The 25,754-nt window shown below is 48.9% G+C and overlaps 8 protein-coding genes across 8 annotated transcripts; 4 read left to right on the forward strand and 4 right to left on the reverse strand.

Moving 5' to 3' along the window:
- Positions 1-1,360: 1,360 nt before the first annotated feature.
- On the reverse strand, positions 1,361-1,759 carry F9C07_7517 (uncharacterized protein; the record flags this gene model as incomplete). The annotated part of the gene is made up of 2 exons (XM_071511642.1): positions 1,361-1,597; positions 1,664-1,759. The coding sequence occupies 2 exons, from the start codon at positions 1,757-1,759 to the stop codon at positions 1,361-1,363; spliced, it is 333 nt and encodes a 110-aa protein (XP_071365264.1).
- A 4,555-nt stretch (positions 1,760-6,314) lies between these two features.
- On the forward strand, positions 6,315-11,197 carry medA (transcriptional regulator medusa). The gene is made up of 7 exons (XM_041291382.2): positions 6,315-6,747; positions 6,803-7,117; positions 7,335-7,424; positions 7,498-8,019; positions 8,206-8,371; positions 8,464-9,941; positions 10,005-11,197. The coding sequence occupies exons 5-7, from the start codon at positions 8,332-8,334 to the stop codon at positions 10,452-10,454; spliced, it is 1,968 nt and encodes a 655-aa protein (XP_041145213.2). The 5' UTR covers positions 6,315-6,747; positions 6,803-7,117; positions 7,335-7,424; positions 7,498-8,019; positions 8,206-8,331; the 3' UTR covers positions 10,455-11,197.
- A 186-nt stretch (positions 11,198-11,383) lies between these two features.
- Positions 11,384-14,223, forward strand: F9C07_2282575 (bifunctional tryptophan synthase). Its single transcript, XM_041291383.2, has 3 exons — positions 11,384-11,709; positions 11,795-12,098; positions 12,170-14,223. Exons 1-3 carry the CDS (start codon positions 11,574-11,576, stop codon positions 13,896-13,898), a joined length of 2,169 nt encoding a protein of 722 aa, XP_041145214.1. The 5' UTR covers positions 11,384-11,573; the 3' UTR covers positions 13,899-14,223.
- Positions 14,224-14,235: 12 nt separating this feature from the next.
- F9C07_7521 (vacuolar H+-ATPase V1 sector, subunit B) lies at positions 14,236-16,578 on the reverse strand. Its single transcript, XM_041291370.2, has 9 exons — positions 16,424-16,578; positions 16,256-16,340; positions 16,163-16,182; positions 16,054-16,089; positions 15,820-15,981; positions 15,436-15,752; positions 15,090-15,364; positions 14,823-15,041; positions 14,236-14,760 (listed from the first exon to the last, which is right to left on the reverse strand). Exons 1-9 carry the CDS (start codon positions 16,523-16,525, stop codon positions 14,450-14,452), a joined length of 1,527 nt encoding a protein of 508 aa, XP_041145215.1. The 5' UTR covers positions 16,526-16,578; the 3' UTR covers positions 14,236-14,449.
- A 568-nt stretch (positions 16,579-17,146) lies between these two features.
- F9C07_7522 (universal stress protein family domain protein) lies at positions 17,147-19,376 on the reverse strand (the record flags this gene model as incomplete). Its single annotated transcript, XM_071511643.1, has 4 exons — positions 17,147-17,312; positions 17,366-17,427; positions 17,500-18,272; positions 18,323-19,376. 4 exons carry the CDS (start codon positions 19,374-19,376, stop codon positions 17,147-17,149), a joined length of 2,055 nt encoding a protein of 684 aa, XP_071365265.1.
- Positions 19,377-20,963: 1,587 nt separating this feature from the next.
- Positions 20,964-21,958, reverse strand: F9C07_7523 (molecular chaperone; the record flags this gene model as incomplete). Its single annotated transcript, XM_041291373.1, has 2 exons — positions 20,964-21,709; positions 21,814-21,958. 2 exons carry the CDS (start codon positions 21,956-21,958, stop codon positions 20,964-20,966), a joined length of 891 nt encoding a protein of 296 aa, XP_041145217.1.
- Positions 21,959-22,353: 395 nt separating this feature from the next.
- F9C07_7524 (putative DRAP deaminase) lies at positions 22,354-23,022 on the forward strand (the record flags this gene model as incomplete). The annotated part of the gene is made up of 1 exon (XM_041285541.1): positions 22,354-23,022. One exon carries the CDS (start codon positions 22,354-22,356, stop codon positions 23,020-23,022), a length of 669 nt encoding a protein of 222 aa, XP_041145218.1.
- Positions 23,023-23,216: 194 nt separating this feature from the next.
- On the forward strand, positions 23,217-25,731 carry F9C07_1469454 (fungal-specific transcription factor domain-containing protein). The gene is made up of 5 exons (XM_041291384.2): positions 23,217-23,988; positions 24,038-24,469; positions 24,523-24,898; positions 24,966-25,104; positions 25,187-25,731. The coding sequence occupies exons 1-5, from the start codon at positions 23,411-23,413 to the stop codon at positions 25,666-25,668; spliced, it is 2,007 nt and encodes a 668-aa protein (XP_041145219.2). The 5' UTR covers positions 23,217-23,410; the 3' UTR covers positions 25,669-25,731.
- The last annotated feature ends 23 nt before the right edge of the window (positions 25,732-25,754 follow it).

The raw sequence follows: 25,754 nt of genomic DNA on the forward strand, positions 1-25,754 counted from the left end.
GGACTATCAGAATGGGACCATGGATTTGGCACGACATCCCACCGGCTTCGGTCCTGTAATTGTTATACCTGTGACCACTGGCTAGTTCTAGCTGCCCACTATCGACTACTATAGTCTATTTACTTCGTCCTTTAAATAGATAATATAAAAGTAGTACAGTAATTGCAGCTAGAGAAGACCGATGTCGCACATCGTAGGTGGGGGAAAGCACATGCCGAATGACTCGACATGTATTTGGTCGACGACCTTCATGACTAGTATGGGTACTCTGGAGCTAAGCATACTTAGACATGGGACATTGGGAATAACTAGTGCCTGTACGTTCCTGATCCATTGACAGCTTATCCCATCCCAATACTAACTAACCCAATTACCACCTCCCACATGGTAACTGGAACTAGCACCCTACAACAACTTTGGAACCTCCCATGTCGCCAAACCCGACCCGTAAAGATGGATCCCAAACTCGGGGATACATCCCCGTTTCGAATACGGCGTAGCGCATCGGTATACACTTAAGATCCCCATTTGTATAGCGCAATGCCCCAATCCTCAGGGATTTTAAACTTCAAGGCAATGCTTATGGAAGGTTTACGAAGGTTTATGGAACCGAAAATAACATATCCAGATCAAGTTTGTTCCCCGTTCGGTAAGGGGCCCATAAACCCCATCGAGTAAAGCTCCGTCCGGGTGCCTTCGGTTGGCCTATGAGGAGGCACCAGGGGGATCCGTATACCATACCCTATTCGGAACTTGAGGTTTCCGATACGGACCGAAAAAGTGCACCCCACTAATCCCGCTGACCAGGGACTAGCGAATTAGCGCTGCTACCGGGGGTTAGAGGTTAATGGAGCAAACTGGCGCATGAATAACAGGTTTGGATATCGTGGCTATGAACCTGAACTAGTCGCATTGAGCTGGATTTTTACCGAGCATTCGCCGAGTTAGGGTTCTTGCGTCTTTTTTTTTGTTCTTTGCTTTTTGGTATCTGCGCTGTACTAATTCACGTTTCTCTTTTTCTTTTCCATTTAGGGAGGGTATTCGAGGTTTTCTGGCCATATGAGGCTAGTTGAATCAAATAGGCTCTTGTCGCACGATTGTCATAGTAATTTGATGTTTGTAGTTCAATCTCGACCCTGGATGTTTCTTGCTTTTGTTTAGGCTGCCGCCTATACTCCTGTCGTGAAAGTAAATATTTGCCGCTCTTATCATGAGGTGGTATCTGTCAACCTAAAAAAGCGATCATTACATACGGAGTATGTACCCTAGTATCGTCGGCGCGCATCCGATTCGGGCCAAGCACCTGAAGAGATTGCTGATCAGTGTTGGGGGCGTCCCCACAGACAACTGATAATCTAACCTAACCATGCATGCTCGACTCAAGGGCAACAACGGCTTTCCAACGTGCTTTGAGATTGAAACCGCTCTTATCCCGTCGCACGGCCCCTTCTTCCCACGGGACATTGCAAATTAAGCATGCGGATGGGAAGTCCAATGTTCCAAACTCTATATCAGGATTCCCATACACAACGTTAGGGCTCGGCGTTCTCCGGATCCGATGGAGTGTTCCATGTGGAGTTTGAGCACTATCTAGTATCTATGGTAGACCGACTATTAGAAAAGTAAAAAAAAAAGGCAGACAAAGTGTCCATCAGTTACATACCTTACCCGGAGTAGCTAGGAAGGACTCGGAATTTGCTTTGTCATCGGAACTTGTGTACCAGAGTGTTTTTTGGTTGACTACTAATCGGAACTTCATCTTGAATTTGGTTTAGTTTAGGTTGTGCTTGAGGATCATCGCCATCTGTGAGGGACGGGGGTGGGTGCTGTGCATCGTTTCTCGTTCCTGGTGTGATCTGCGTTTTTGCCTTCTTCATTTCTTCTTTTACTTTTCGAGTTTGGACTGTCAATGTGACCTCATCGGAAACTGGTGGGACGCACTTTCGGTTTATTTTTCCCTTTGCCCTGGGTTTCGACCGTGTTAGTACTAGTTTGTGGTAGTTCAAAACTGCTCGTTGAAGTTGAATTGGTTGTCGTGAGATGACCTCATGATTTCCTTTGCCCTACCGAGTCCCTGGATCGGGTTTCTCGGGGACAAAAGCCACTGCATCATAAGATGGCCTCGAATCCAAAAAATGTGAGAAGAATAAAAATAGAAAATAAGAATCAATGAACAGCATCTGAAGGCTTAACCAGGCGGCTGAGAATGATTTTCCTCGTTGTTCAAGGAGCGGTAAGTACGGAGTAGTTAAGCTATGGCCAACGCTGACTTCTTGTTGAGTTATGGTGACAGTGCAGAGTCACGTCGGCCGCTACTACCCTAGGATCCATGTCTACCACCCTCCCAGGTGAAGGGCTTGTTGTGCATCCATCGTGCCACCTCCGGATTAAAGGCAACAAATCACAACGGGTGCTGGAGGACGGAGGATTCGAAAAGAAAGCGGATTTTACCAGGTGTCAGTGGAGTGGTTCCACCTATCGTGTGCTTTCAAGACCAATCACATCCTCATCACCCTTGCATGGCTCGAAGACCAATGCAAGGCTTGCTATGTTTAGCATCTTAGATCGGCCGCTAGGCTCGATCGGGGGCCATTGATGGGAGCTTTTGGATTCGTGAAAGTTGTGCTTTACTGAGTCCGACTAACATACTCCGTAGTACAGAGCTACTTGAACTTACATTGGTTCATAGGAGAGATAGTAGTAGCATGGTCTTATTGTTGGCACCTTGCCGACCTTGGTATGCAGCTCAACTCACTGCCGGTTCAACGCTCCCGTGGGATGGGAGAGAGTTGGTACTAGTCGACATTAGCCTTCCTTTCATCCTATCGTTAGGCACCGATCTCATCGTAAGGCATCCAACGTTAGGTTTGCTTTGTTTTGTTCGACAAGAATAGCTCTGGGATGCTGCGTCTTGACAGAGCCGCCGCCACAGCGTGGGCTGACTGTAGTGTCGTCTTACACGACATGCGAATCATCAACCTGACCGGTCGTGACCTCGATGGCTCGTGTTCGAATTCGCAGGGTCCAAGTTTGATAGCCGAATAAACTTTCTTACTACCCAACTTAGTGGAGATATTATTAGAGATGCTGCGATGATTGGTTTGCACACGACTTTTCAAAAGTATTTTGGGTCATTAAGTTAAAGAACTAGCAGAACAACAAGTCAATCTTGGAAAGCTTTCTTGATCCATTTACCAGATTCGGGTTCCATAGATCGCTGGTGGAGTCAAAAACCGAAGAGGCGTCTACCTGCTTGGCTAGGAAAAAGAAAAGCAAAAGGCGGAAAACCGGGACGGCTGCTTTGATGGTAGCTCTTAGTCACCGTTCGAACAAAAGTCTCCCGGCTGTTAGGCTTCTCAGTGGCTCCATTCAACGCTGGTACCGTACAATTTAATTTGTCAGAAAAAAGCCATGCGTCTCTGAGATCCCGAGCCATCTGTTAATTTCTTTTTCTCTTTTTCTTTTCTTTTCTTTTCTTTTTTTTTAACACCTCCACCGGGAGTCGGTCATCGACGGTACGGCATGTCCTCGGGAGATAGGCTGAGAAGTATGGAGTAAACTCTCAAAATCGGGAAGGGGCATTCCCAAGGGGGAAAAGACCGGGATAAGGGCGAAATGTCGGACTAACTACCTTTCGAATCTTCTGCCCTTGGGCTCCAAAATAAGAAACTTCCAATAGGAAATAGGTTTCGAGACTCCAAGTTCAAATTGGCACCTGGGGGAGAGAAGATAGGATTGCCCGATGTGGAAAGGGGCATGGGTGGGGTACGAGCCTTTCTCCAAAGAACTAATAATATGCCATGGTTGTGATGGGTTGGGGCATTGTTCCGATTCTTCGTTTTTCAATTTTGTTATTCTGCATATCGATTCTGCTATCCGTTTCACCTTAAGACTGCCTATTTCTACCGAGGCACCATGCTTGATGATCTATAGGGCGTAGGGCGTGGGAATGTGACGCACTTCGCAATCTATATTCTGTGCCTCTTCTACGGAGTACATGTACTCCGTAGTAGTTATCACATCTCGGTGTCCGCCAGGGTGACTACTAGGTTCGATCATACTCTATCTGATTGGACGGATGCCCCAAAGTGGGTCACTGTGAATAATGTATACCGAGGCACCTAACTGACTCCGTACATAGTGCAGAAAGAAGCAGAGAATCTGAATGGAAAGGTAGGGTAGGGTTACGGGTCAGAGGAGCGAAGGCAGAAAAGAGGCGGTGCAAATCTGATGCTGCCACTATAACCATAGTAGTTCCTGTCAAGTACCAAAGGTTCCTTAGTCCAATGAGGTCATTTCACATTTTCTGATTAGTTAACATGGCGAGAAAAAGAGGGAGCGAAAAAAAAAGCAGATCAGAGAGTTTTTACCAAAAAACATAGAAAACAAAAAATTGAATACAATAGAGAGAGAGAGAGAGAGAAAGAAAGAAACAAGAAAGTAAGAAAAGAAACATCACTAACCTCCTGCTCGATACCTTGGACTCATCATCCTATCTTCTGACAACGTACATAAAAGGCGTAAATAAACGAAAGCCACCGGTCATGGGGAAGACCCTCAGCATCATAACAGGCCCGTAGGCATTGCTGAATCGAAATCCTTCTGTGTACGGAGTCACGGAGTTCCAAAGTTCCCTCTCTCCCATGACCCTTCCATCCACTTCCCCTTCTGCAGCCCTGACTGATCCCATGCTTTTCCACCCTCAGAGTGGATCCACAGGCTCAAGGCGGCGTGGACCGCCCGAACGGTGTCTGCTGCTATTCTTTGCTAGCACCCTTGCTAGTAGGCTTCTGGATTGGGATTGGGTATTGAGGGTTTTCCTTCGAATCATATTTGCATCTGTTATTATTTTAGACCTGAGCTAACCTACCTTCAGCAAGAACCCCCCCTCCACTCTCTGTTTTTTCTGTGTTTTTCGTGTGTTTTGTTTTTTTATTTTATTTTTTTTTCCTTCCCTTTCACCCTCTTTCTACTTCTTGGCCTGTATGTATTTCCCACCTCTTCCGAGAACTACCATAACACGCTATCTTCTGTCCTGATGGAATGTATCCGGAACTAGTAGCTTACTTATCCCCGAACCACAAAATTGAGGACGGGCGGTTAAAAGAAAGTAACCCGAAAAATGGATGAGTGAATACAACCGATAAGAAAATCCTAAAAAATAGAAAATACTACCAAAATAAAAAGAAAAGAAAAGGGACCGCCATGAGGTCACTTTTTTCTTTCTGCCTTCTGTGGATCTCCGAAGGAAAGCGGACACCGCGGAAACTTCGTCGAAGAATATTATGGAGACAGTCCATTCTCAGGCTCACCATGGACGGACTGGTAACGGTTCAGATGTGGTTGTGGAGGAGGGAAACCCAGGGACCTTCGACTGGAGCAAAAATCCAGCAATTACTGTCCTTCAATCCGACCAGAATCCCTAACTAAACCAGTAATGGGCTCCGCCGGAGGTCATGCTCCATAAATACATCCTCCGTTACTATCCATACGGGAATACCTATGGATATCTGGTTTAGCAATGGTAATACTAATAATTATTAGGATCAATAATACTCGATCACTAAACGGATTTGAAAAATAAAAGAATATTATAATCATAACAATAATAGTACTGGTAATTATAACAACCCATCTTTCAACACAAGTATAGCCTAAGATAGTAAGTGATCTAAAAAAAATAAAAAATAAAAGAAAAATATGAAGCAAAAGCCATGAAGGAAAATTAGAGTGAAATAAAATACTTGATCTATATAAATTATAATATGGAGGCAAGTAAAAAAGAACGAAAAAAATTCTCGAAGGAATTATAATAATAAGAATCATAAATCACCGTCAATTTTTTTTACAATAATCCCAGTTTTTTACATCCAAAGATCCCTGGGTGTCAACTCTTCTACCTATTGACTTGACTTTTACCAACCTCATTCAAGCCCCAGTATTACCTACTCTATCTTACTGCTGCCTTTTACCAGCCTATAACCACCCTCGATTCTTGACTTGTTCCCTCTTACTTTGCATCCCCGCCACACTAAGACTAAGGACCAGCATCCTTTTCGAGTGCCCTTAACCACCCCATCCCTCGGCCTTAGTGCTAAAAGGGAAAAAAATAATATATCTCTCGTCACCTCGTACTGGTCCCTTGTCTGGTTTGGTCTTTTCTTTTTTTAAACCCTTTAAACTTCTCACCTCCTCTTCCCCGTTTTATTATTATTTACCCTTTCCCCCTCCCCCTCTTGGTTTCCTGTTATGGCACCTTGATCGGATTCGACTACTACTTCTCTTACTTTCGTTTTTACACTCGCTCATCGCACGTTCGCCACCACACTCGCTTTGTGTTTTTATTCGAAACTATATAACGTTCGCTACGTTGGTTGACGAAGAAGAATAACAATTTCAAAAAAGGAAAAGAAAAAAGAAAATACGCGAAGGTCTAATCAGAAACAGTGGAAGAGATCCCGAAGAAGAAGAAAAAAAAGAAAATAAGATCAGGTTACAGGGAAAGGGAAAGAAGAAAGTGGATGCGTTGACGGTTTTAATTGCACTTCTATATACTATTGGGTCATCACGGGATATCGCGCTCGCTCTTCGTTCGACGACTGTCGTTTTGCCTGCTTCTGCCTGGTCCTCGATTCCGTACAAATCCGACGACTTATTCATCCTTGGCATCTCATTTCGACAAGAAAGAAAGGTGCCTGTCTAGGAGGATTGACTTCTGATTGACTGACAATCATTTTTACTTATTCTGTGCGCACTATTCAATTGCCGTTTGTCGGGTCTCAAAAAGGCTCACAGGCTATAGAAGGAAGGACCCGCAGCGTCGTTTGTACTGCGGCAGGGACATCAAGATCGTCAAGTTGTGTCCCCAGTCCACGACTCCCCTCCGTCATTTACCCTCTTATTCAGCCCTTCGTCTGGTCTCGATTCGTTCAAGAGGGTGGGCCTCTAACCGGTCATCTACCAATATCCGTACCATTTCGATCTGGGCCTACAGCATCGTGAATCATTGTCTCGGTTAAGGGCACCATTTGATTACGAAACTCCCAGCAAAGTTCTCAAGTGAGCTCCTGGAGAATCCAAAGGGCTTCAAATTCGCTACAGGGCGTAATCTCTTAAGGTTAGTTTAATTATCCCCTTTGCCACTGATGCCATGGTGCCTTGCATCCGTCCCCTTCCTTTTGGGCTCCTTGCTTCTCCCAGGTCGTGCCCTTGGGGCACACGGGTCCCGAGGAAAATTAGGGCCCATGATGGACTTTCCCAGGTGCTTGTCATTTCCCCGAGTGGTTTTGCTCCCCTAGCCCCGGATGTTTGTTATTGACATTCTTATGGCGTAGGCTATTTCGTCAGATATTTGGGGACGGTGAACTTTGCATAATAGCTTTCCGCTAGCCTCGCCTGCGGTCTTGAATCCTTTATTACTCTTGGTCAGTCCTACTAGCTCATGCAGCAAGCCGATTCCTTTGATCTTTGGAAGGTTCGTACTCATTAGCTGGGTAGTTCGTGGCCCCCAACTGTCATTCAGTTCACCTGAGTCTAGTCGGCTCCGGAATTGTGACGAAGAGTAAAACATCTCCTGCCTCTGTCTGCGTCGACTTGATACTACTCGCTCGTTGAGATTGGTCTGCGGAATCTAGTCATTGTCTCGCCAGCCCAGACCGTACTTGGAATTATCATACGTCCTTCGCAGATGCAAGCTGGCTCCCTATAGGTGGCTTTTCCAAGCAGTATTTGTTAGCGTGGCTTATCTCCAGCTCTCGTCCTGCAGCCATCCTTTCGGATCTCACTGCCCGTTGTTGGATGCTGGTCGTTGATTCGAAGCCCGTTGTTGCGTATTCCTTGTTGAGCCTGACAGCCGCTTCGTGTCGTCACTCGTTTTGTCTCGGAGAGCAATCCAAGACTCTCCGCTATCCTATCGTTTCCCCAGTTAAATTCGCTGTCATTCGCTTCTAAGCGGTTGTGTTTCGTTGCAGTTTCTGCAACACCTTCAAGCTGGCTTACTCGAAGGCACACGGTGTTTTGGTATGTCGATATACTTTGTCCTGTCTCTCCTTTTGCTGCCCAATTGTCCCTGTTCCAATTATCTTGCCTTGCTTTTTTTATGCTCTGTTTAAGAAGCTTGGTTAAATACCTGTTTCGCTAGAGACTTCCAAATTGTCTTGTTGTCTCGACAATACTGGACGTCTGTTAACATTCTTGATCTCACAGTTCGACCCTGATTTCCAAACCCCGTTGATTCTAGACGAATCCTTAGATTTATCAGACACTGAAGAGTCACGGTTTATCGGTTCATTATCAGACGGCCTGTTGGCCAAGTCTGAACCCATCCTGTCTATGTCTACTCTTCAGAAGCCCCCACAGGCGGCCTTGCTCGGTAAGTTTGGTCGGGACTGGTACTCCGATGCTTCACCAGAAACCTGGTGGCGCCACGCCTCGTTTGAGTCAAATTGCTGACTATATATCTAGATTACGAATCTGCTCGGTCCGTACAAGATGGTGCCTCCTATTCCAGTTTCGGTCAGGCCCCATATGTGACGAGCACATCAATGGTGCCCTCCCCCATGGCCGATCATGCGAGTCAAATATCCGACTGTGTCCCATACATGGGAAATCAAGAATATGCCAGCTCTTACGAAGACAGCCGGTCACCCATGCTAGGTGGCGAATCCCGCCAACTACCGGAGGTTATCTCTTATTCTCCTCAAAGAGGATCAGAAGGGACTCGGGTGTTTGTGCAAATCCAGTCCCCATATGATCTTCACACTTCGTCTTACGCAACTCTTTACCTGGTTTTTGGTTCGAAGAAATGCGAATGTGTACCACACTTCCTGGGATTCCAGGGCTCTTTGTTTCAGTATGCCCTCTCGGTAGATACCCCTCCATTTATCTCAACAGGCTCGCCTTCTTTCGCTGTGCCCTTGCAAGTGGCGATGAATGCCCAAAACGAGTGTCCTTCTACCACCCTCCAAGTTGGTGTATATACCTACGAGAATGCTTCCCACCCCTCGCCATCGGACGAATCCCGAAAGAGGAGGATCATGTCATACTCGGAGGAGCCTATGTCGGGCAAGAGGACTACTGGGCCGCCAATCCAGGGCAAGGAGCAGCCGCCAGCCTACTCTTATTCACCTTATTTGCAATCATTGCCTGCGATGAATGGCTTCGTTGCTCCATATCACCCAACCTCGTCACCCCGAGTTGCTCCAGCGCAGTACTCGACTGTAAATGCAACGCCACAGTCCAACATCCGAGCACCCTCACCCCTCGCCCCTTCATGGAGTCCCTCATACGTGACTGTCCACGGAGATTCCAGAGCTCCTGGATTCGCCTATGGCCACGGCCTCCGCCAGCAAAAACCAACCTCCCCCGCGCGTCTCTCTAACCCAACGCTTATTCGCACCTCTACCCTGCAGCAGTCAAGCAGCCTCGGTCACCACACTCAGTCATTCAACCCCTATGCCATGTATCCCTCGAAGGCTGTTTTGAAGCTCAATGGCAGCTTGGACTCGATGACAGAAAGCTGGACTAAAGAGGAGCGTGAGGCTAAGCGTCGCTTGGTTCAATTCACTCGTATGCAAAGTGGGAGCACCATCCATGCGGATTTTAACCCAGTTGCTCCCGAAGACCGTGCTCCCAACAGTATCTGCATTAGTTGCATCTACTGGGATGGTAAAGATGAATGCTTCATAACGAGCGTCGATACGATCTACCTCCTTGAGTCGCTGGTTGGTGTTAGATTCACCGTGGAAGAGAAGAATCGTATTCGCAGGAACCTGGAAGGCTTCAGGCCACTTACTGTTTCAAAAGCAAAAGCCGATAGCGAAGACTTCTTCAAGGTGATCATGGGCTTCCCCGCCCCAAAGCCGCGCAATATTGAGAAGGACGTCAAAGTATTCCCCTGGCGGATACTTGGCCATGCGCTGAAGAAAATCATTGGTAAATACGTAAGTGGTGGATTTTTTACGTTGCAAATCTTTGACGCAAATGCTGACGTCCATGGGTCACAGTCCGCAAGTTACTCGTCGACAGCTGGGGCACTCCCCACCCCCATTAGCTCAACTTATACAAGTAACGGCGCTGCATCGGACTCTGGCACTGAGCCCCCAAACGCGGCATCCCCACAATCTGTCTCGGACACTGGTCCATCAACCACCTATGGTGCCCATGTTGCAGCCGCAGCCTACTCCCCTCCAGCACATCACCACCCCGCTCATTCCATGACCGGCACTCATGAGCTACGAGCTGTGCTACCTGCTGTTAGCCAACCCTACCATCCTATGGCTGCCCCCTACTCTTATCCAGCGGTCTGCCAACAACAGGGTGATCTTGGCCTCTCTGCACCAGTTAGCAGGACTTGGGAAATCAACCCTCTCATCAACGCTCCTGGCACAAACGGAGGCCCCACCTACAACTACCTGACCCCGATGTCATACTCCGTCCAAGACCCGTCTCATTAAGCCCGGACATTTATAATACGTTATCCCCTTTCCAATCGCATTGCACGGCGTTTTCGGTTTTGTGTGTTCGAGTTTACCCTTTCTGATATCCATTATCGTCACTCCTTTTCTAAGCCGCGGCGCTGGGTCAATTATCATGTCTTACGTGCTGGGACTATTGTGAGTTGGCTTCAGCGTTTTTTGTTTGATGATCATTCGTATGATCCGATGTCTCTCCTTTTCAATATTCTTCATGTCTTAATGCCCCATCTTTTCGTCATTTAAAACCTGTTGACATGACGCATCTTAGACGATCTGTTGTCCGTTCCCTTTAGCATTTGCATTATATATGGGCATTGGGATTTCACTCCTTTCCGGCAGTTGTACAATTATTTTGGCATAGCATGGCGCTGCTGTCCTTCCTTTTGGTTTCGCAGGTCTGGGTATTTGGGATTTCTGGGTGGGATGGCGAAGGAAAAGTGTGCAATGTGTTCTGTTTCAATTTCCGATGCACTGTGGTTCACTTGTGCTCAAGGCACACTGAGACTCCAGGCAGACTTTTGTGTTCTTTTATTTGGGTCGACCCCGATCGGGGAGAATCCACTATATATGCATAGCTTTGGCGTCTGTGAATACCGCTATCTTGATTTGTTTGTTGCTTGATTGATTCCATTCAACCACTGTGTTACTGATTGATTTGAGAATGGCTTTATAGTATAATATCAAGATTTCGCCCTTTAATAATAGCTGCTTGTTCTTTCTACTTGGTGATCCTTCCAGCCCTAATCCCGTACCCTATCCCGTAATTCCGATGGTATCGTACAATCGATACATACTTACCGTACGTACCGTACGGGAAGAGAATTCCTGACAGAGCTTATCTTATCGCCACATCACCTGACTCGGCGGGACATCGGCGATGGCAATTTGAATGCAGAGACAAGAGGAGCCATGACTCAAAACGCAGTGTGACTTTGACAAGGACTACATTTCCTCCTTCTCCATTTACCCCCTTATATTCCACCCAGCAACTGTCCTAATTGACACTCTGGGGATCCACTTCATTCTTTATCTTCCTGTTCTTTCGGAAAAGTCAGCCGCATTCCTGGACCCTGGACCCCTCCCCTCACCACCGACACCATGGAAGCCATCAAGAAGACATTTGCCAAGGCTAAGCAGGAGAAGCGCGCCGCCTTGGTAGCGTACATCACTGCTGGATACCCTACCGTCGAGGAGACTGTAGATATCCTCCTCGGCTTGGAAAATGGAGGCGCCGGTACGTGACGGCTCCCCCATACCCCGCCACTTATCAGTCCCGTTCTGGAATGCAGTTCACTGACGCAATGGGGCGACTCATGCAGATATCATTGAAATGGGAGTGCCCTTCACTGACCCCATCGCCGACGGACCGACAATCCAGAAGGCTAACACCAAAGCATTGGAGAACGGCGTCACAGTCACGACTGTCCTTGAGAAGGTCAGGGAGGCCCGCCGCAGAGGTCTTAAAGTACCGATCCTTTTGATGGGCTACTACAACCCTATGATGCGTTATGGTGAGGAGCGTATGCTCAAGGACTGCAGGGAGGCTGGTGTCAATGGTTTCATTATGGTCGATTTGCCCCCCGAGGAAGCTGTGCGTTTCAGAGAACACTGCACTAGCAATGGGTACGTGAACGTCTTCGCATGATATCCTTTCTTTGCTCGTTCAAATGGAAATGAGTTGACATGCTATGCAGCCTTTCTTTCGTCCCTCTCATTGCCCCCGCGACCTCAGAGTCCCGCATGAAGCTCCTGTGCAAGATCGCCGATTCTTTCATCTACGTCGTTTCGAGAATGGGTGTCACCGGTGCCACCGGAAAACTCAGCGCAAACCTTCCCGAGCTCTTGTCTCGTGTTCACAACTGGTCTGGCAATGTGCCTGCTGCCCTAGGATTCGGTGTCAGCACTCGCGAGCACTTTCTGACTGTGCAGGATCTAGCTGAGGGATGTGTTATTGGTAGTCAGATTATCACTGTCTTGGGTCAAGCCCCTGCTGGTCAGGCGGCTAAGCATGCCGAGGAGTATCTCTCCAGTGTTACCGGTCGCAAGCTCGAGAGGGATGCACAGGGTGCAATTGTACGCCAGGTCAATGTGATCGATTTCGTGGAGAAGAAGGAGCAGGCGGCCATCTCACAGCCCACAGCCGTCGTCACTGATGTCGATGCTCCTTCGGGGCCGGGATTGGCCGATCAGCTGGAAGCTCTTAATGGTGGAAACCCTTCTGCACAACCACAGCGTTTCGGTGAGTTCGGTGGACAGTATGTCCCCGAATCCCTCATGGACTGCTTGGCCGAGTTGGAGCGGGGATTCGCAGAGGCTTTGAACGACCCCAAGTTCTGGGAGGAATACCGTTCTTACTACCCATACATGGGTCGACCTAGCAGCCTTCACCTTGCCAACCGTCTTACAGAGCACGTTGGAGGCGCAAACATCTGGTTGAAGCGTGAGGATCTCAACCACACTGGAAGTCACAAGATCAACAACGCACTAGGCCAGATTCTCCTTGCCCGGAGACTCGGCAAGACAAGAATCATTGCTGAAACAGGCGCTGGTCAGCACGGTGTTGCTACTGCGACTGTCTGCGCTAAGTTTGGCATGGAGTGTGTTGTCTACATGGGTGCAGAAGATGTTCGCCGTCAAGCCTTGAACGTTTTCCGTATGAAGCTCCTCGGTGCCTCCGTGGTGGCTGTTGATGCTGGAAGCCGTACCCTGCGTGATGCCGTCAACGAGGCCCTCCGTGCCTGGGTTGTTGATCTGGACACCACTCACTACATCATCGGCTCTGCAATTGGACCTCACCCCTACCCAACCATTGTCCGTACCTTCCAGTCCGTCATTGGTGACGAGACCAAGCAGCAAATGATGGAGCAAATCGGCAAGCTTCCCGACGCAGTCGTCGCCTGTGTCGGTGGTGGCAGTAACGCCGTCGGCATGTTCTACCCCTTCTCCAAGGACACCAGCGTCAAGCTCCTGGGTGTCGAAGCCGGAGGTGACGGTGTCGACACCGACAGACACTCCGCCACTCTTTCTGGCGGTAGCAAGGGTGTGTTGCACGGTGTCCGCACCTACGTTCTGCAAGACGAGCACGGCCAAATCTCCGAGACCCACTCCATCTCCGCCGGTCTCGACTACCCCGGTGTCGGCCCGGAACTGAGCAACTGGAAGGACAGCGACCGTGCCCAGTTCGTCGCCGCCACCGACGCCCAAGCCCTCGCCGGTTTCCGCGCCCTCGCCCAATACGAGGGTATCATCCCTGCCCTGGAATCCTCTCACGCCATCCACGGCGCCATGGAACTCGCCAAGACCATGAAGAAGGGCGAGAACATCGTCCTCAACCTCAGCGGCAGAGGTGACAAAGATGTCCAGAGCGTTGCCGATGAACTTCCCCGCCTGGGTCCTCAGATTGGCTGGGATCTGCATTTTTAAAAACCTTACTACGACTGCGTGCTAAACGCAAAACTTAAAATACCTATTGGTTTGATCTAGTTCAGATATCCGGGCTTTGCATAGTCCTACGGTTGATTGATTCGATAGACGTTCGCTGATGAGCGATGATAAAATGAAGAGAAAAGTTTCCTTATTATGACGTCGTTCGGGATTCGTTGTATTTAAGATCTATTTTAGATATCCAGCATGCAGGTGTTGTTTAGACTCATTATCTTTTTTTTTTTTCTTTTCTTTTCTTTTCTTTTACCATTCCTCATCATCCCATATCATCATACCGGTAACAGTAGATTATTCCCTACATGTGTATCCAGTGTCATCGAGAGGACGAACAAGGAAATGACCAATATAAGCTATATGATATACAACTACGACGAAGAGTATATGCAAAGTGCGTAGCGGACAAAGACAGAAGAATAGCTTAACATGCAATGATAAAGCAAACACGAACAATAGATATCTCGGGATAAAAAGAAAACCGCCCGCCGTCATCCTTCTTCTCATCTTCGGGAGTTCAGTAGAACGGATCGAATCTAGGTCTCAATGAGATCACCAGTCGACGACTGAGTTTGTTCAGGAACGCTGTTGTCCCTTGTATCCTTGTTGGCGATCTTACGGGAAGAGCGGGCGTAAAATTCGTCCAGGACGCGCTTGGGGATACGGTTGAGGAGGTCCTTGGGGTAAATGCGGAGCAGGTTCCAGGCGATGTCTAGGGAGTCGTAGATACTGCGCGATTCGTAGGGGGACTGGCTAATGAAGGTCTTCTCGAACTTCTCCAAGAATTCGAGAGACAGCTTGTCTTCGGAGGACAGGGCTTCCTCACCGACGACTGCCTTCATGGCGGCTGTTGTGGTAGTTTTATTAGTACCGCATGGCTCGTGGGGACTCATGGTGGGGGTGACTAACCGGCATCACGTCCAATAGCGTACTTGGCGTACAGCTGGTTGGACACATCAGAGTGGTCCTTACGGGTACGACCCTCACCAATGGCAGACTTCATCAGACGCGACAGAGATGGAAGGACATTAATTGGGGGGTAGACACCCTTGTTGTACAGCTGACGATCAATGAAGATCTGGCCCTCAGTAATGTAACCTGTCAAGTCGGGAATAGGGTGGGTGATGTCTGATACAAAGTCAACACAGTTTTCCTGATAAAAGGAGGGAAACCAACCATCGTTAGGCATAGTCAGAATAGGAATCTGAGTGATAGACCCGTTACGACCCTCTACACGTCCAGCACGCTCGTAGATAGTGGACAAATCAGTGTACATGTAACCGGGGTAACCACGACGACCGGGTACTTCTTCTCTGGCAGCGGAGACTTCACGAAGAGCATCACAATAGGCTGAAAGATCAGTCATGATAACCAGAACGTGCTTCTCCAGTTGGTAAGCGTAGTATTCGGCGGTTGTCAGGGCAAGACGAGGGGTAATGATACGTTCAATGCTGAAATAAATAGTTAGTATCACGAGGATGGTAAACACAGGGGCACCCTAAGGAATTGATGATGGACGTACGTAGGGTCATTAGCCAAGTTCAGGAACAGCGTGACACGCTCCATACTGCCGTTCTCCTCGAAATCACGGGTGAAGAAACGGCTAGTCTCCATGTTGACACCCATAGCTGCGAAGACGATCGAGAAGTTCTCTTCGTGTCCGTCGTGGACGTCCTTAGTCGGCTTGCCGACCAAGCCAGCCTGGCGACAAATCTGGGCAGCAATTTCGTTGTGTGGAAGACCGGAAGCGGAGAAAATGGGAATCTTCTGACCACGAGCAATGGAGTTCATAGTATCGATGGCAGAGATACCGGTGGAGATCATTTCTTCGGGGTACACCTTTACACCATCCGTTAGCGACACCTAGCTCCGTCATCGAATCCACCGGGGGATAGCGTATGCGTACTCTCGAGTAAGGGTTAATAGGTTGACCGTTGATATCCAAATAATCCTCCGCCAACACCTTGGGACCCTTATCAATGGCGCGACCCGAACCATCGAATACACGACCCAGCATGTCCTCCGAGACACCCAGCTTTAAGCTGTGGCCGCTGAACTCGACCTTGGTCTAAGACAAAGTCAGCATGACGACTCAGAAAGATGTGCAACCACCCGACGAAGTTATGCCATTGCAGTATACCTTTTTGACATCAATACCGGGAGTACCTTCGAACACCTAATCGGAAACCATGTTAATGCTCCGCCCGACAACAACTTTTATCGGACTTATGTTCTGGAGTACTCCGCACCTGAACGACGGCTCTACTTCCTATTCACCGAATATATGAGTTAGCTTGTCTGATCGATCCTGTATGGCCCTCTTCTAAATAAGCTCAACATACCTCTAGCCTCAAGGACCTGACCAGACCGTTCGGTACCATCAGGAAGAGTCAAGGATACAATCTCGTTGTATCGGGGGAATTTAACCTAAGTCAACACCACCATGAGCATGAATACGTGACACGCAAGCTTCTTCAGCTTGCCAGCAAAGATACAGTGGAGGGGCATACATTATCCAGGATGACCAGCGGTCCGTTAATACCTGCGATAGTATTGTAGCGAATACGAGGCTTGACGGAAGTCATCCTGGGGTCAACGAATTCGGACGCCATGGCTGCAAAGTTCCTGACCAGCTGCCGAAAATGGATACAGGAGGGGGCCGCGAAGAAGAGGGTGGGGAGTGAAGGAAGAGGAGCTCCTGACGTCGGGGCCAAGTGAGATCGTACGTAGTCCGATATGATGGCTGGTCTCCGCAGTCGTTGGGCGGTGACTCGTGCACGTGATTCCAGCTGAAGCTATGACATCGTCTACATACGGAGTACACATACATAACTTGTGAGGCACAATTTTGGTTGTCTAGGGAATTTGTCCCAACTCATTATGTTTTATTCTGATCTTGCAAAGTCATGAGGATATCCGTGTGCTGATGGTTGTCATATCAAACTGATCCCTAAACCACGTAGCAATATGCGTGCAGGACGTCATTTAGAAAAAAAAAAAATGAAAAATGAAAAATGAAAAGAGAAAGCAGCCTTGACGAAATGATAAGAGAAATAGAAAGAAAGATAGGCAAAACGGGCATCTTCGTCCATCATGGCAACAATAATTCATAATCATACAGGTTGAGAATTGAAGGTAAATGATCGAGAAAGTGTAGCGAAAAAAGACATGCGCCGTATGGCTAGAAACCGTCAAGCTATCCGAAATGCAAGCGCGGGAAATGTGCAGTCAACCTAATCCACCTTTGCCATTGCAAGCTTTTTGGGTGTTGATAGATTATTCGACAGACGAATGTTTGTCTTCTTCGTCTTGGATTGCTTCTTTAGCTTCTTCCGGGCGACCATAACCGGAACCGAGGAGTGCATGACCAGATAATTGGAAAATGACCCGAGAAGTACACTGGAAGCAATTAGCTTTTGTAGAAACTTTGGAGTAGGATGGTGAATAATTACCCTTTCAGAGCGCTCCGGCCCCGGGCACCGACAATGACAAGGGTTGGCTCAAGCCCGTCGATCTAGAGAACAACAAAGATGTCAGTCACTTCAAGCTACGACAGCGGTAAAGGGTCCAGGATTGCACCACATACAGCTTCGGTAATCATATGTTTAGGGCTCTTGCAATGAATCACCTCAACGGCAACCCGTACCTGTAACAGCGTCTTTCTGAGGAGTCGGACACACGTTTGTGAGATAACTTCAACCGCATGAACGCGTTCGGACTCCGCTTTGGACATCCCCCGAGAATCGACAGAGCCGGGCTTGCTGTCCGTTCCCGAGCCAAGTCGGCTCAAGAGCGCGCGAGACAAATTGGTGGACGAATCGTTCTGCGATTGCTGCGCCGTCTCTTCAGTCTGCGACCCCACGACGGCCGCAGCATCTTGCATGGCTTTGGCGCCCTCACCAATCTGAACGGAGGTTGGCGCACCAGTCTCCTCATGAAAAGCACAGACGGCAAACATTGTGTCACCATCTCGAAGAATCGTGCCGATCGTCCATTCCAAAGCGTAAACAGATTCTTCACTGAGGTCTGTAGTTACCAGATACTTGCGTTGTCGGCGACGACCATTTTCTGTTTGTTCTGATAGGCCGGTATAGTCACCGCGGATGATAGTCCGGATAGACCTGTTGTGCACGGAACTGTCAATGGCGGACATTTGGATTCCGAGCTTCTGCGCCCGTTTGATGTCGGACAACTCCGCCTCGTCTTCCGATCCAAAGGGAGTATTTACCGCCGAAGCTGTGTCGAAGCTTGTCCGAGGATGAACCTCAGGCTTCTTGGGAATTGGGCCCTGTTTCGCCGAATGAGTATACTCTGATTTCTCAGATTTGTCGTCGGGGCTATCCTCTGAAGCTTCTATTACTGTTAGTAATTACAAGAGGAGAAGTAAAAGCGAAACGAGGGGCACATACGCTCCTTCGAATCCGTCGTTGAGGGGCTCGTTTCATTGTCCCCGATAAGAGTGGCACGGTCTGGTGTTTTCTTTCGCCCACGCTCGGAACTAGCCTCATCATCACTCGAGGTTGAATCATCGACTTCCTCTTCACTGGTTTCGATCAAGTTGTTTTCGCTGTCGTACATGTCTTTCTCCAAACGTTCATCTCCAGGTGGCGGCGAACGGACATCGTCGTCGGACAATTGGCGGCGAGCTGCCGGTCTATCCGGTTGCTGTTTACTAGTACTCTCTGTCTCTGTCGGCTTCGGCTTTTCTGCTGCCGGCTTGGTCGACTGGGATGCCGGGCTCCGGGAGCTCGGGCTGAGCCAGCGATTCTTTGGGGACAAGCGCGAGTCCAACGAGGTCCCGCGCGCTGAGTTGTTCCGTGATGAGCTTCTGCCTCTGGTAAAACTTGGCAGCCCGACCCGTATATCCAGGCCGGACATCACCGCTGCCATAGCGTTCCTGCCCTGCAGGGCCTTGGTCGGCGGTTTTTCCTGTGCCTGGCTCGCACGCCGTTGAGAGAGGACGCTAGGCGGCATTGTGACCGAATCGTCCCAACGGATACTCTGCCGGGGTTTGGTATTATCGAGTTTGCTATCCTTGGTGACCGAAAGCGGGTCGCTGGATCTGCGGGGAGCGTCCTCGGAATCAGCGGAAGATTTCTTCTGCGGGATTGGCGGCGGAGCCACAGCCGATGTCGTGCGTCGTGGGGTGGAAGTTTTTTTGACAGGAGGAGGTGCAGTGCTAGACGTAGTGGTAACGAGAGGTTCATGCCCGCTGCGTTGAGCGGAAGGGGGAGTCACGCCGACGCCAATGCCGGCGATGGACCCATGCCGTGGAGGCAGGGCCCCAGGCGATGGAGCAATATCTAGCAGGCTCCGCGCTGGGGTAGTCGGGGTTGTTCTGTGGTTCCGTCGCGAGCGGGCACCGTTGCGACCTTCATATTCATGAACCAGCTCACGGCGCTCTTCTTCCAGAGCAGTTTCCAGCGACATTGCGGCGGGTTTCCTACTGTAGTAGTGCTGCATCGTGGGTGGCGCCGCCTGCGGCGGTTGATAAGCTGTGGAGAACCGAGTCGTACCAGAAGCAAGAGGCTGACCAAACAGCTGTGGAATGTGGAGATCAACCGCCTAATGACGGTTTTAGCTCGAGTCTGGACGGGGGCGTCCGCACTTCCGCTTTCAGCGGCGGACGCTGTTTGGTCGTTCTAGTATAAACCGTATCGTGTGCAAATGGGGGGTTGAAGAAGATCAACAAAACCACACCGTGGGTTGTCTGAAGAAGAAGAAAATGTCAAGTCGACCCAAGTCTCACCACCGTCTTTAGTCGGTATTTTTAAAAACTTAACGACTCCTCTTCCACGTGTAGGCAGCCGTGTCAATCACAGGCGATCTTCCACTAGTTTCTCTCCGGTCGCTGCCAAGAAGAGGAGACTTGTTTTGGCTTGAATCACAATGGTCCTTAGGAGGGCTTATTTTGGGTGAGGAGGCAGGTCGCCACTGTGATGGTGGTGATCTGAAGCGACGACGATTGGTGTCCAGGGAGTAAGAGGGGTTATAATCGATTATTATTGGGTGTTGTTAAGCTCGCAACTCTTGTCTGCAAGGGACCCTTTTTGCAGTTGGCACCCACGGCAGGAGCTCTCCAGAGCCCAGAGCCCAGAGGGTCTTCTTCTTCTTTGTCCCCAGTGAATCCACTTTCACGACCGTCGGGCCACAAAATGAATCAAAGAAACTTCCCCAGTGATCAGCAACCAGAATCGATGCAGAACAGAATATTTGACAGAAAGTTTCACTTTAAATGGGGATCAGCGCTGGAAAAAGAAAAGAAAAGAAAAAGCAAAAAGGGTCTCCGAAAACTCAAGAGGCACTCACCAAGAGCTCGGGCATTTATGGCGGGGCAACAGAGAGAGGGATTTGATCTGAGCCTCTGAGGGGAGAGCAGAAGGGGAAGGAAAAAATAAAAACATAAATTCTGAGAAAAAAAAGAAAAGAAAAGCAAAAGCAAATCCAATGTTAAAAGGCTGAACTCTATGCCGGCGATGTCATTAGTATCACTCCCCCATTTGGTGTCACTTTCCAATCCCTTGCGTCTATCACAAGGTGCATGAAGACGAGACGGTGGCACCGCGAATTCCTAGCATTTGAATGGGTACCAACGCCGTTACACGAGAATCAATTGTAGCCTAATGGTTCATTCACGCCATTGCCAATCATCGCCTCTTCAAGAGGATCTAGATACTAATCTTGGGTAAGAAATGGTACTGCTGACTCGTATTCCCTCCTACAACTCTCGGGGCTCTTATTTACATGGTAGAACAATGGGCTCACGGTGCGCTAATCATGATGTTAAGATTTCCTTCAAATAATAACTACCACAGAAAAAAAGAAGTCATTAGTCTCGTCTTTATGACATATGTCTTGTAACATGAAAAATCCAGGTCGTTCGAATCTCGCTGTATGACGATGTAGTTCCCTAAATCAAAACAAGCAATAAGACCAAGAAGTATCCGTAGTGGTCTCCCAGAACTCCTGCTCCAGAAAAAACAACGGCCAGAATCAACAAACAAAAAGGAAGAAGAGCAAAAGCAGCCAACGAAGTCCTGTCCACGCACATCACTTAGTAGCCTTCTTCTTTTTCGCGCTGCGTCGAGCTGCGGTGGCTGCAAAAGCTTCTTCAGGAGGCTCCTCAAACTTCGCCGCTCGTTTCTTGCCAGGGGCATATTTCTCCTCCAGTTTATCAAAGAATGACTCGGCACGGGAAGCCTGTCGCTGCTGAATCAGAGCTACCAGATCGTTGTCATCCATAGCGGAGGTCTTCTTTTTCTTTCCCTTCTTCGCCTTGGTTTCCTTTACTTCTTCCTTCTTCTCAAGTTCTTTAGCAGCCTCCTCGGCTTCTTTAGCTTCCTTCTGCGCACGCTTGAGTCTCTGCTGTCGCTTTCTTTCCGGCTCCTCGGAGTACTTCTTGTACTGCTCCACCTTTCCATCGGCAATCGCCTTGTCAATAATGGCGCGGAAGCGTTCATCGTCATCAAGCACGTTACACAGCATGACCGACTCATAAATCTTGTCCATATCGCCTCGGTATTTCTCAAACGCCGCGAGCAGGTCGCCCTCTTCCTCTTCCGAGCCCTGGTACTCCTGCTTGAATTTGTCGAGCGCCTGTACATCGATTGCACTTGAGAACTGTTCCCGATAGAAGTCCGCCCAATTGAAGTCGTCATCCTCGTCCACTGCCTCGGCGGTACTGCCTGTCAGGTCGAATCGGCGGCGGCGGCGCTCGTCTGACAGAATTGCATAGGCGAAGGCGATCTGCTGAAACTTCTTGTTTGCTTCTTCTTTTTGATCCTCCGGAGCCTTGTCTATTGTGTTATTAGAATAACGTCACTTTTTCTCAGCTTCCTCATCCTGAGGCATAAAGTATATAGTACACTCAGCCAAGCATATGTAAAATGGCATTACTCACCAGGATGGTGCTTTAGCGCCAGCTTTCTGTACGCGGATTTGATCTGATCGGCAGTCGCATCACCCTTAACCCCCAAGGTCTCATAGAGATCGGTCTCGAGGGGAGCCTCATCAGGGATATCGGGGACGTCATCTTCGTGTGGCATAATGAGAGGTAGAAAGGAATGTGAAAAGAGATTCAAAAAATAGACAAGGTATCACAGTTCACCGCCTTCCAAAGATCCAATAAGACAGAAAGAGTAGAGAAGGAATGAGAGCAAAAGACAAGAAAACACAAATAGAAAAGGAGGAGTGAATTGATTCACTGGCAACAGACGCGTTGCGACGCGCCCATTGGAAAACCATTTTGCTTACCCGATTGGGTTAGAGCTGCCAATGGAGCTCTCCCCGCCTTCGATGTCATTGATCTTGAATCTTATTTCCGTTTAGTGTTTCGCACTTAAATTATTTAACCTCGGTCTTCTGATGTATATACGAGTTTGATCTCTTAAATCTCGTTCCCCTCCTTTGTTTATTCTTATTTCTTATCAAACTGAACAATATGCAATCTCCACACGCCAAATATCTTCGAGAATGCCTCTCTCTGGCTGAGAAATCCCCGCCCCGCCCGACCAACTTTCGCGTCGGCGCCATCCTCGTCTCCCGTAAAGAAGGCGATTACAAGACCGAAGACGACCGGATCGTCTCGACTGGCTACACGATGGAATTAGCGGGTAATACACATGCAGAGCAGTGCTGTCTGTCCAATTACGCTGCAGTACATTCCGTGCCAGAAGACCGCGTGTGGGAGGTATTACCATCTGAACCGGACCGAAAGCTAGTCATGTACGTTACAATGGAGCCATGCGGGAAGCGACTCTCGGGGAATCTGCCTTGTGTACAGAGGATTATCCGGACTCGTCAGGGGGATCGCAAGGGCATCCAGAAGGTATATTTTGGAGTCAAGGAGCCGGGGACATTTGTCGGTGGCTCAGAGGGGTGTCAGATGTTGACAGCTGCCGGGATTGATTGGCAGGTTGTCAATGGGTTGGAGAGGGAGATCCTGGAGGTGGCGGTGGCTGGGCATGAGAATCGTGAGGAGGAGGTCAAGGCCGCATTGGACACAGTTGAAACCAACATAGATGACATCAGTGACGACGAGCGGCGCCGACAGCAGGAAGCGCAAAGGAATCCAAAGAAAAGAATGATGGAAGCCAACTTGCTCGGCTGATCCTGCAGTCCTAGCACGAGTATACATGCAATATTATGACCGATCATGAATGATAGAGATACGTATTTTACATACAGCTATGGCCCCTCGCGTAAAACGCAGTCACATGCCTCGACAATCATTCCGACTCTTCCAAGCTTTACGGTCAGCAGTTATTTATCCCTGCGCCGAGAAGGATTTAGTTATCTGCAGCTTTCTCTTGGCATTGATGGCATCGATTGTGGTTGAGCTGCAGTCTCCATTATCTTATCTTACCCCACATCTTTTCCGCCGGAAAAGGCCGTCTCCAGGGATTTTGGCTGGAAACTACCTCAATATTGTACCCAATGTCGAGACAGGCTAAGTGGATAGATGTCAGAGATAAACTACAGTCATAGCGACCTATACCATGCAGAAACAACGTCGACCATATCGCTCCCACAAAATCCCCGCGTGTGATCGCTGTCGCCGGTTCAAGCGTCGATGTACCGGTGGCACTCCAGAACAGCCCTGTGTGCTATGCAGCCTGCAGGAAGTCCCTTGCATAATATCCAGTAGTCCTAAATTGTCGTCTAGTCCTCGCCGCAGAGTGAAGCATGACCAGCGATGTGTCCAAACAACACGAATTGCACCCTCCACTTCTGTTGATAGAGTGCCTTCACCGGCTCCAGCCGATGGAGAAGTTGTCCAAGAACACATCGGGCGTGACTATCATGGCTCACCAGGTCAAGATCAATCTAAGGTAGAACTATCCATGTTTGCTAGCCCTGTCATCTCCGAGGACATACAGATTTTGGAGCGATACATGTCTTCCAAATCCAGCTCACTATCTACTGGAGAAAGAAGTGGGTCCTCGGATACTCCTATGGTGTACCTTAGAGCTCCCCGGCGGAGAGAAGGCCTGTCTATGGCAGCGAATCCTGGGAAGCGCCAGAAAGAGATAGTGATGCAAGTCCTTCAACCTTATACCGATGAACTGGTCAGATTGTAAGCCAATACCCCTCTGGCTCCTTACTACGCCACTAACATTAGTAAGGTATTTCGAGGAGATTCATCCAGCTTTCCCTCTCCTCGATGAACAACTATTCATGGAGTTATATAAAGCTGGCGACAAGCTGTCACCAGTCCTAGTCTGCTATTTCTTTTCCGTGTCCTTAATCCTCTGGCATCATTCGCCTGTACTCAGGCAATTTCCCAAGCCGGACGTATATTTTATTTGGAACCTGGCTGTGGAGGCTTTGCAGCAGGACTTCCTAGCCCCTGCGTTATCGACCATGTACTCGGTGTTATTGGACATGGGCGGGCGACCTATCTATTCCATGCTCGTGAACACAATCAACAATGGCCGGGCGGTTACCCTAGCTCAGACTCTAGGGCTAAACCGTGACCCGACTAATTGGAGACGGCCCAAGAGCGAAAAGTCGCTGCGCATTCGCCTCTGGTGGGCAGTCGTCATTCATGACCGCTGGTTAGTGAGCTGCTATCTCCTCTAATGATAACTCTCACTAACCAAAATCGCAGGTCAAGTTTTGCCCATGGTATCAGTCCAACCATAACCAAATCTAGATACGACGTGCCCATACCGATGCTGGAGGATATAATCACAGATTCAAACCAGTCGGATACACGCATCAAAGCTGCCAACTCATTCATCCATCTTTGCACCCTCACAGAAATCCTAGGAGAAGTCTTACCACTAGTCTACGACCTAACTTTCAACCCAGAGGAGACCTGGAAGCAGATCCGCCGTCTCGAAACAAACCTAGACGACTGGGAAGATCGTCTGCCGAGCTACCTCCGCCGAGATAATAACGAAAATCCAAGAGTATCTGGATCGAGCAGTCTCCAACTCAGTTATCTTGCCGTCCGATTACTGCTGAAGCGAATCTCTTTACATGTTAGTAACCCCCTTCATCCCCAACACAGCCTGCACGAGAAGCAATGCTCAAAGTGAACATAAAAAGGCAACAACCCTATCAACAGACATCGACCGTCTCCAATCAACCCGCTACCACCTCTCCCAACTGCGTAAATCCGCCCAAGAAATTGTAAACTACGTCTGCTCCCTCACCAAGGCCCAATTACAAGAATTCTGGCTTCCATGTATGTACACACCCACACCACCCTCCACATTCCCTTAAACCACCCTCCCACAAACCCTAACACCACCCCCAAAAAAAACCAGATACAGCCCACCACCTAATCCTAACCGTAATAATTTTCCTCCGCTGTACCATCGAATCAACCGACAAAACCATAATCTCCACCTGTAAGACAAGCCTCCAGCACCTCTGGACGAAGCTCCAAACCACCGCCGAAGACGGCTGGGATCTAGCAACGATGTGCATCTCGCAGTGTAAGGAATCCGTGTCGAAGGTCCTTGATAGCGACGTAAGGGGGGCCAATGTTGTTGGCGGTGAGCAGCAACAGCTACACCTGCAGCAGGGAGGAGCTGGAGATGGAAAACTACTTCCTAATCAGGGCGAGGGCAGGAGTCCTGCGATGCAGAGCATGGGTGCAGGGGAGTTGTTACCGGATATACTTCCTTTTTCGAATCCGGATATTTCCTTCGATAATCAGTGGGATTTGGGGTCGTTGTATGGGCTGGGGTGGATGGGGATGGATGGGTTTGGGGCTTATGAGGCTGGGAACCAGGGGGGGTTTTAAACTATCGTATAAATATGTGTTGTACAGTATAGGTCGGTTATTGACTTCTTGTAGACATGATGTATATATGTATTTTCGTTGTGAAA

The sequence above is a fragment of the Aspergillus flavus genome, chromosome 3 (assembly GCF_009017415.1).
Source record: "Aspergillus flavus chromosome 3, complete sequence".
NCBI lineage: Eukaryota > Fungi > Ascomycota > Eurotiomycetes > Eurotiales > Aspergillaceae > Aspergillus > Aspergillus flavus.

Excerpts from the sequence above, each read along its gene's own strand:
- medA (XM_041291382.2), top strand. The coding sequence starts at position 8,332 with ATGTCTACTCTTCAGAAGCCCCCACAGGCGGCCTTGCTCG. Across the intron at positions 8,372-8,463 it reads CCCACAGGCGGCCTTGCTCG|ATTACGAATCTGCTCGGTCC; the intron begins GTAAGTTTGGTC and ends CTATATATCTAG. Across the intron at positions 9,942-10,004 it reads AGAAAATCATTGGTAAATAC|TCCGCAAGTTACTCGTCGAC; the intron begins GTAAGTGGTGGA and ends CATGGGTCACAG.
- F9C07_2282575 (XM_041291383.2), top strand. The coding sequence starts at position 11,574 with ATGGAAGCCATCAAGAAGACATTTGCCAAGGCTAAGCAGGAGAAGCGC. Across the intron at positions 11,710-11,794 it reads CTTGGAAAATGGAGGCGCCG|ATATCATTGAAATGGGAGTG; the intron begins GTACGTGACGGC and ends CGACTCATGCAG. Across the intron at positions 12,099-12,169 it reads GAACACTGCACTAGCAATGG|CCTTTCTTTCGTCCCTCTCA; the intron begins GTACGTGAACGT and ends CATGCTATGCAG.
- F9C07_7521 (XM_041291370.2), bottom strand. The coding sequence starts at position 16,525 with ATGGCGTCCGAATTCGTTGACCCCAGGATGACTTCCGTCAAGCCTCGT. Across the intron at positions 16,183-16,255 it reads TCAGGTCCTTGAGGCTAGAG|GAAGTAGAGCCGTCGTTCAG; the intron begins GTATGTTGAGCT and ends TTCGGTGAATAG. Across the intron at positions 15,753-15,819 it reads CTATTAACCCTTACTCGAGA|GTGTACCCCGAAGAAATGAT; the intron begins GTACGCATACGC and ends GATGGTGTAAAG.
- F9C07_1469454 (XM_041291384.2), top strand. The coding sequence starts at position 23,411 with ATGCAGAAACAACGTCGACCATATCGCTCCCACAAAATCCCCGCGTGT. Across the intron at positions 24,470-24,522 it reads GTCGTCATTCATGACCGCTG|GTCAAGTTTTGCCCATGGTA; the intron begins GTTAGTGAGCTG and ends CCAAAATCGCAG. Across the intron at positions 24,899-24,965 it reads TGAAGCGAATCTCTTTACAT|GCAACAACCCTATCAACAGA; the intron begins GTTAGTAACCCC and ends GAACATAAAAAG.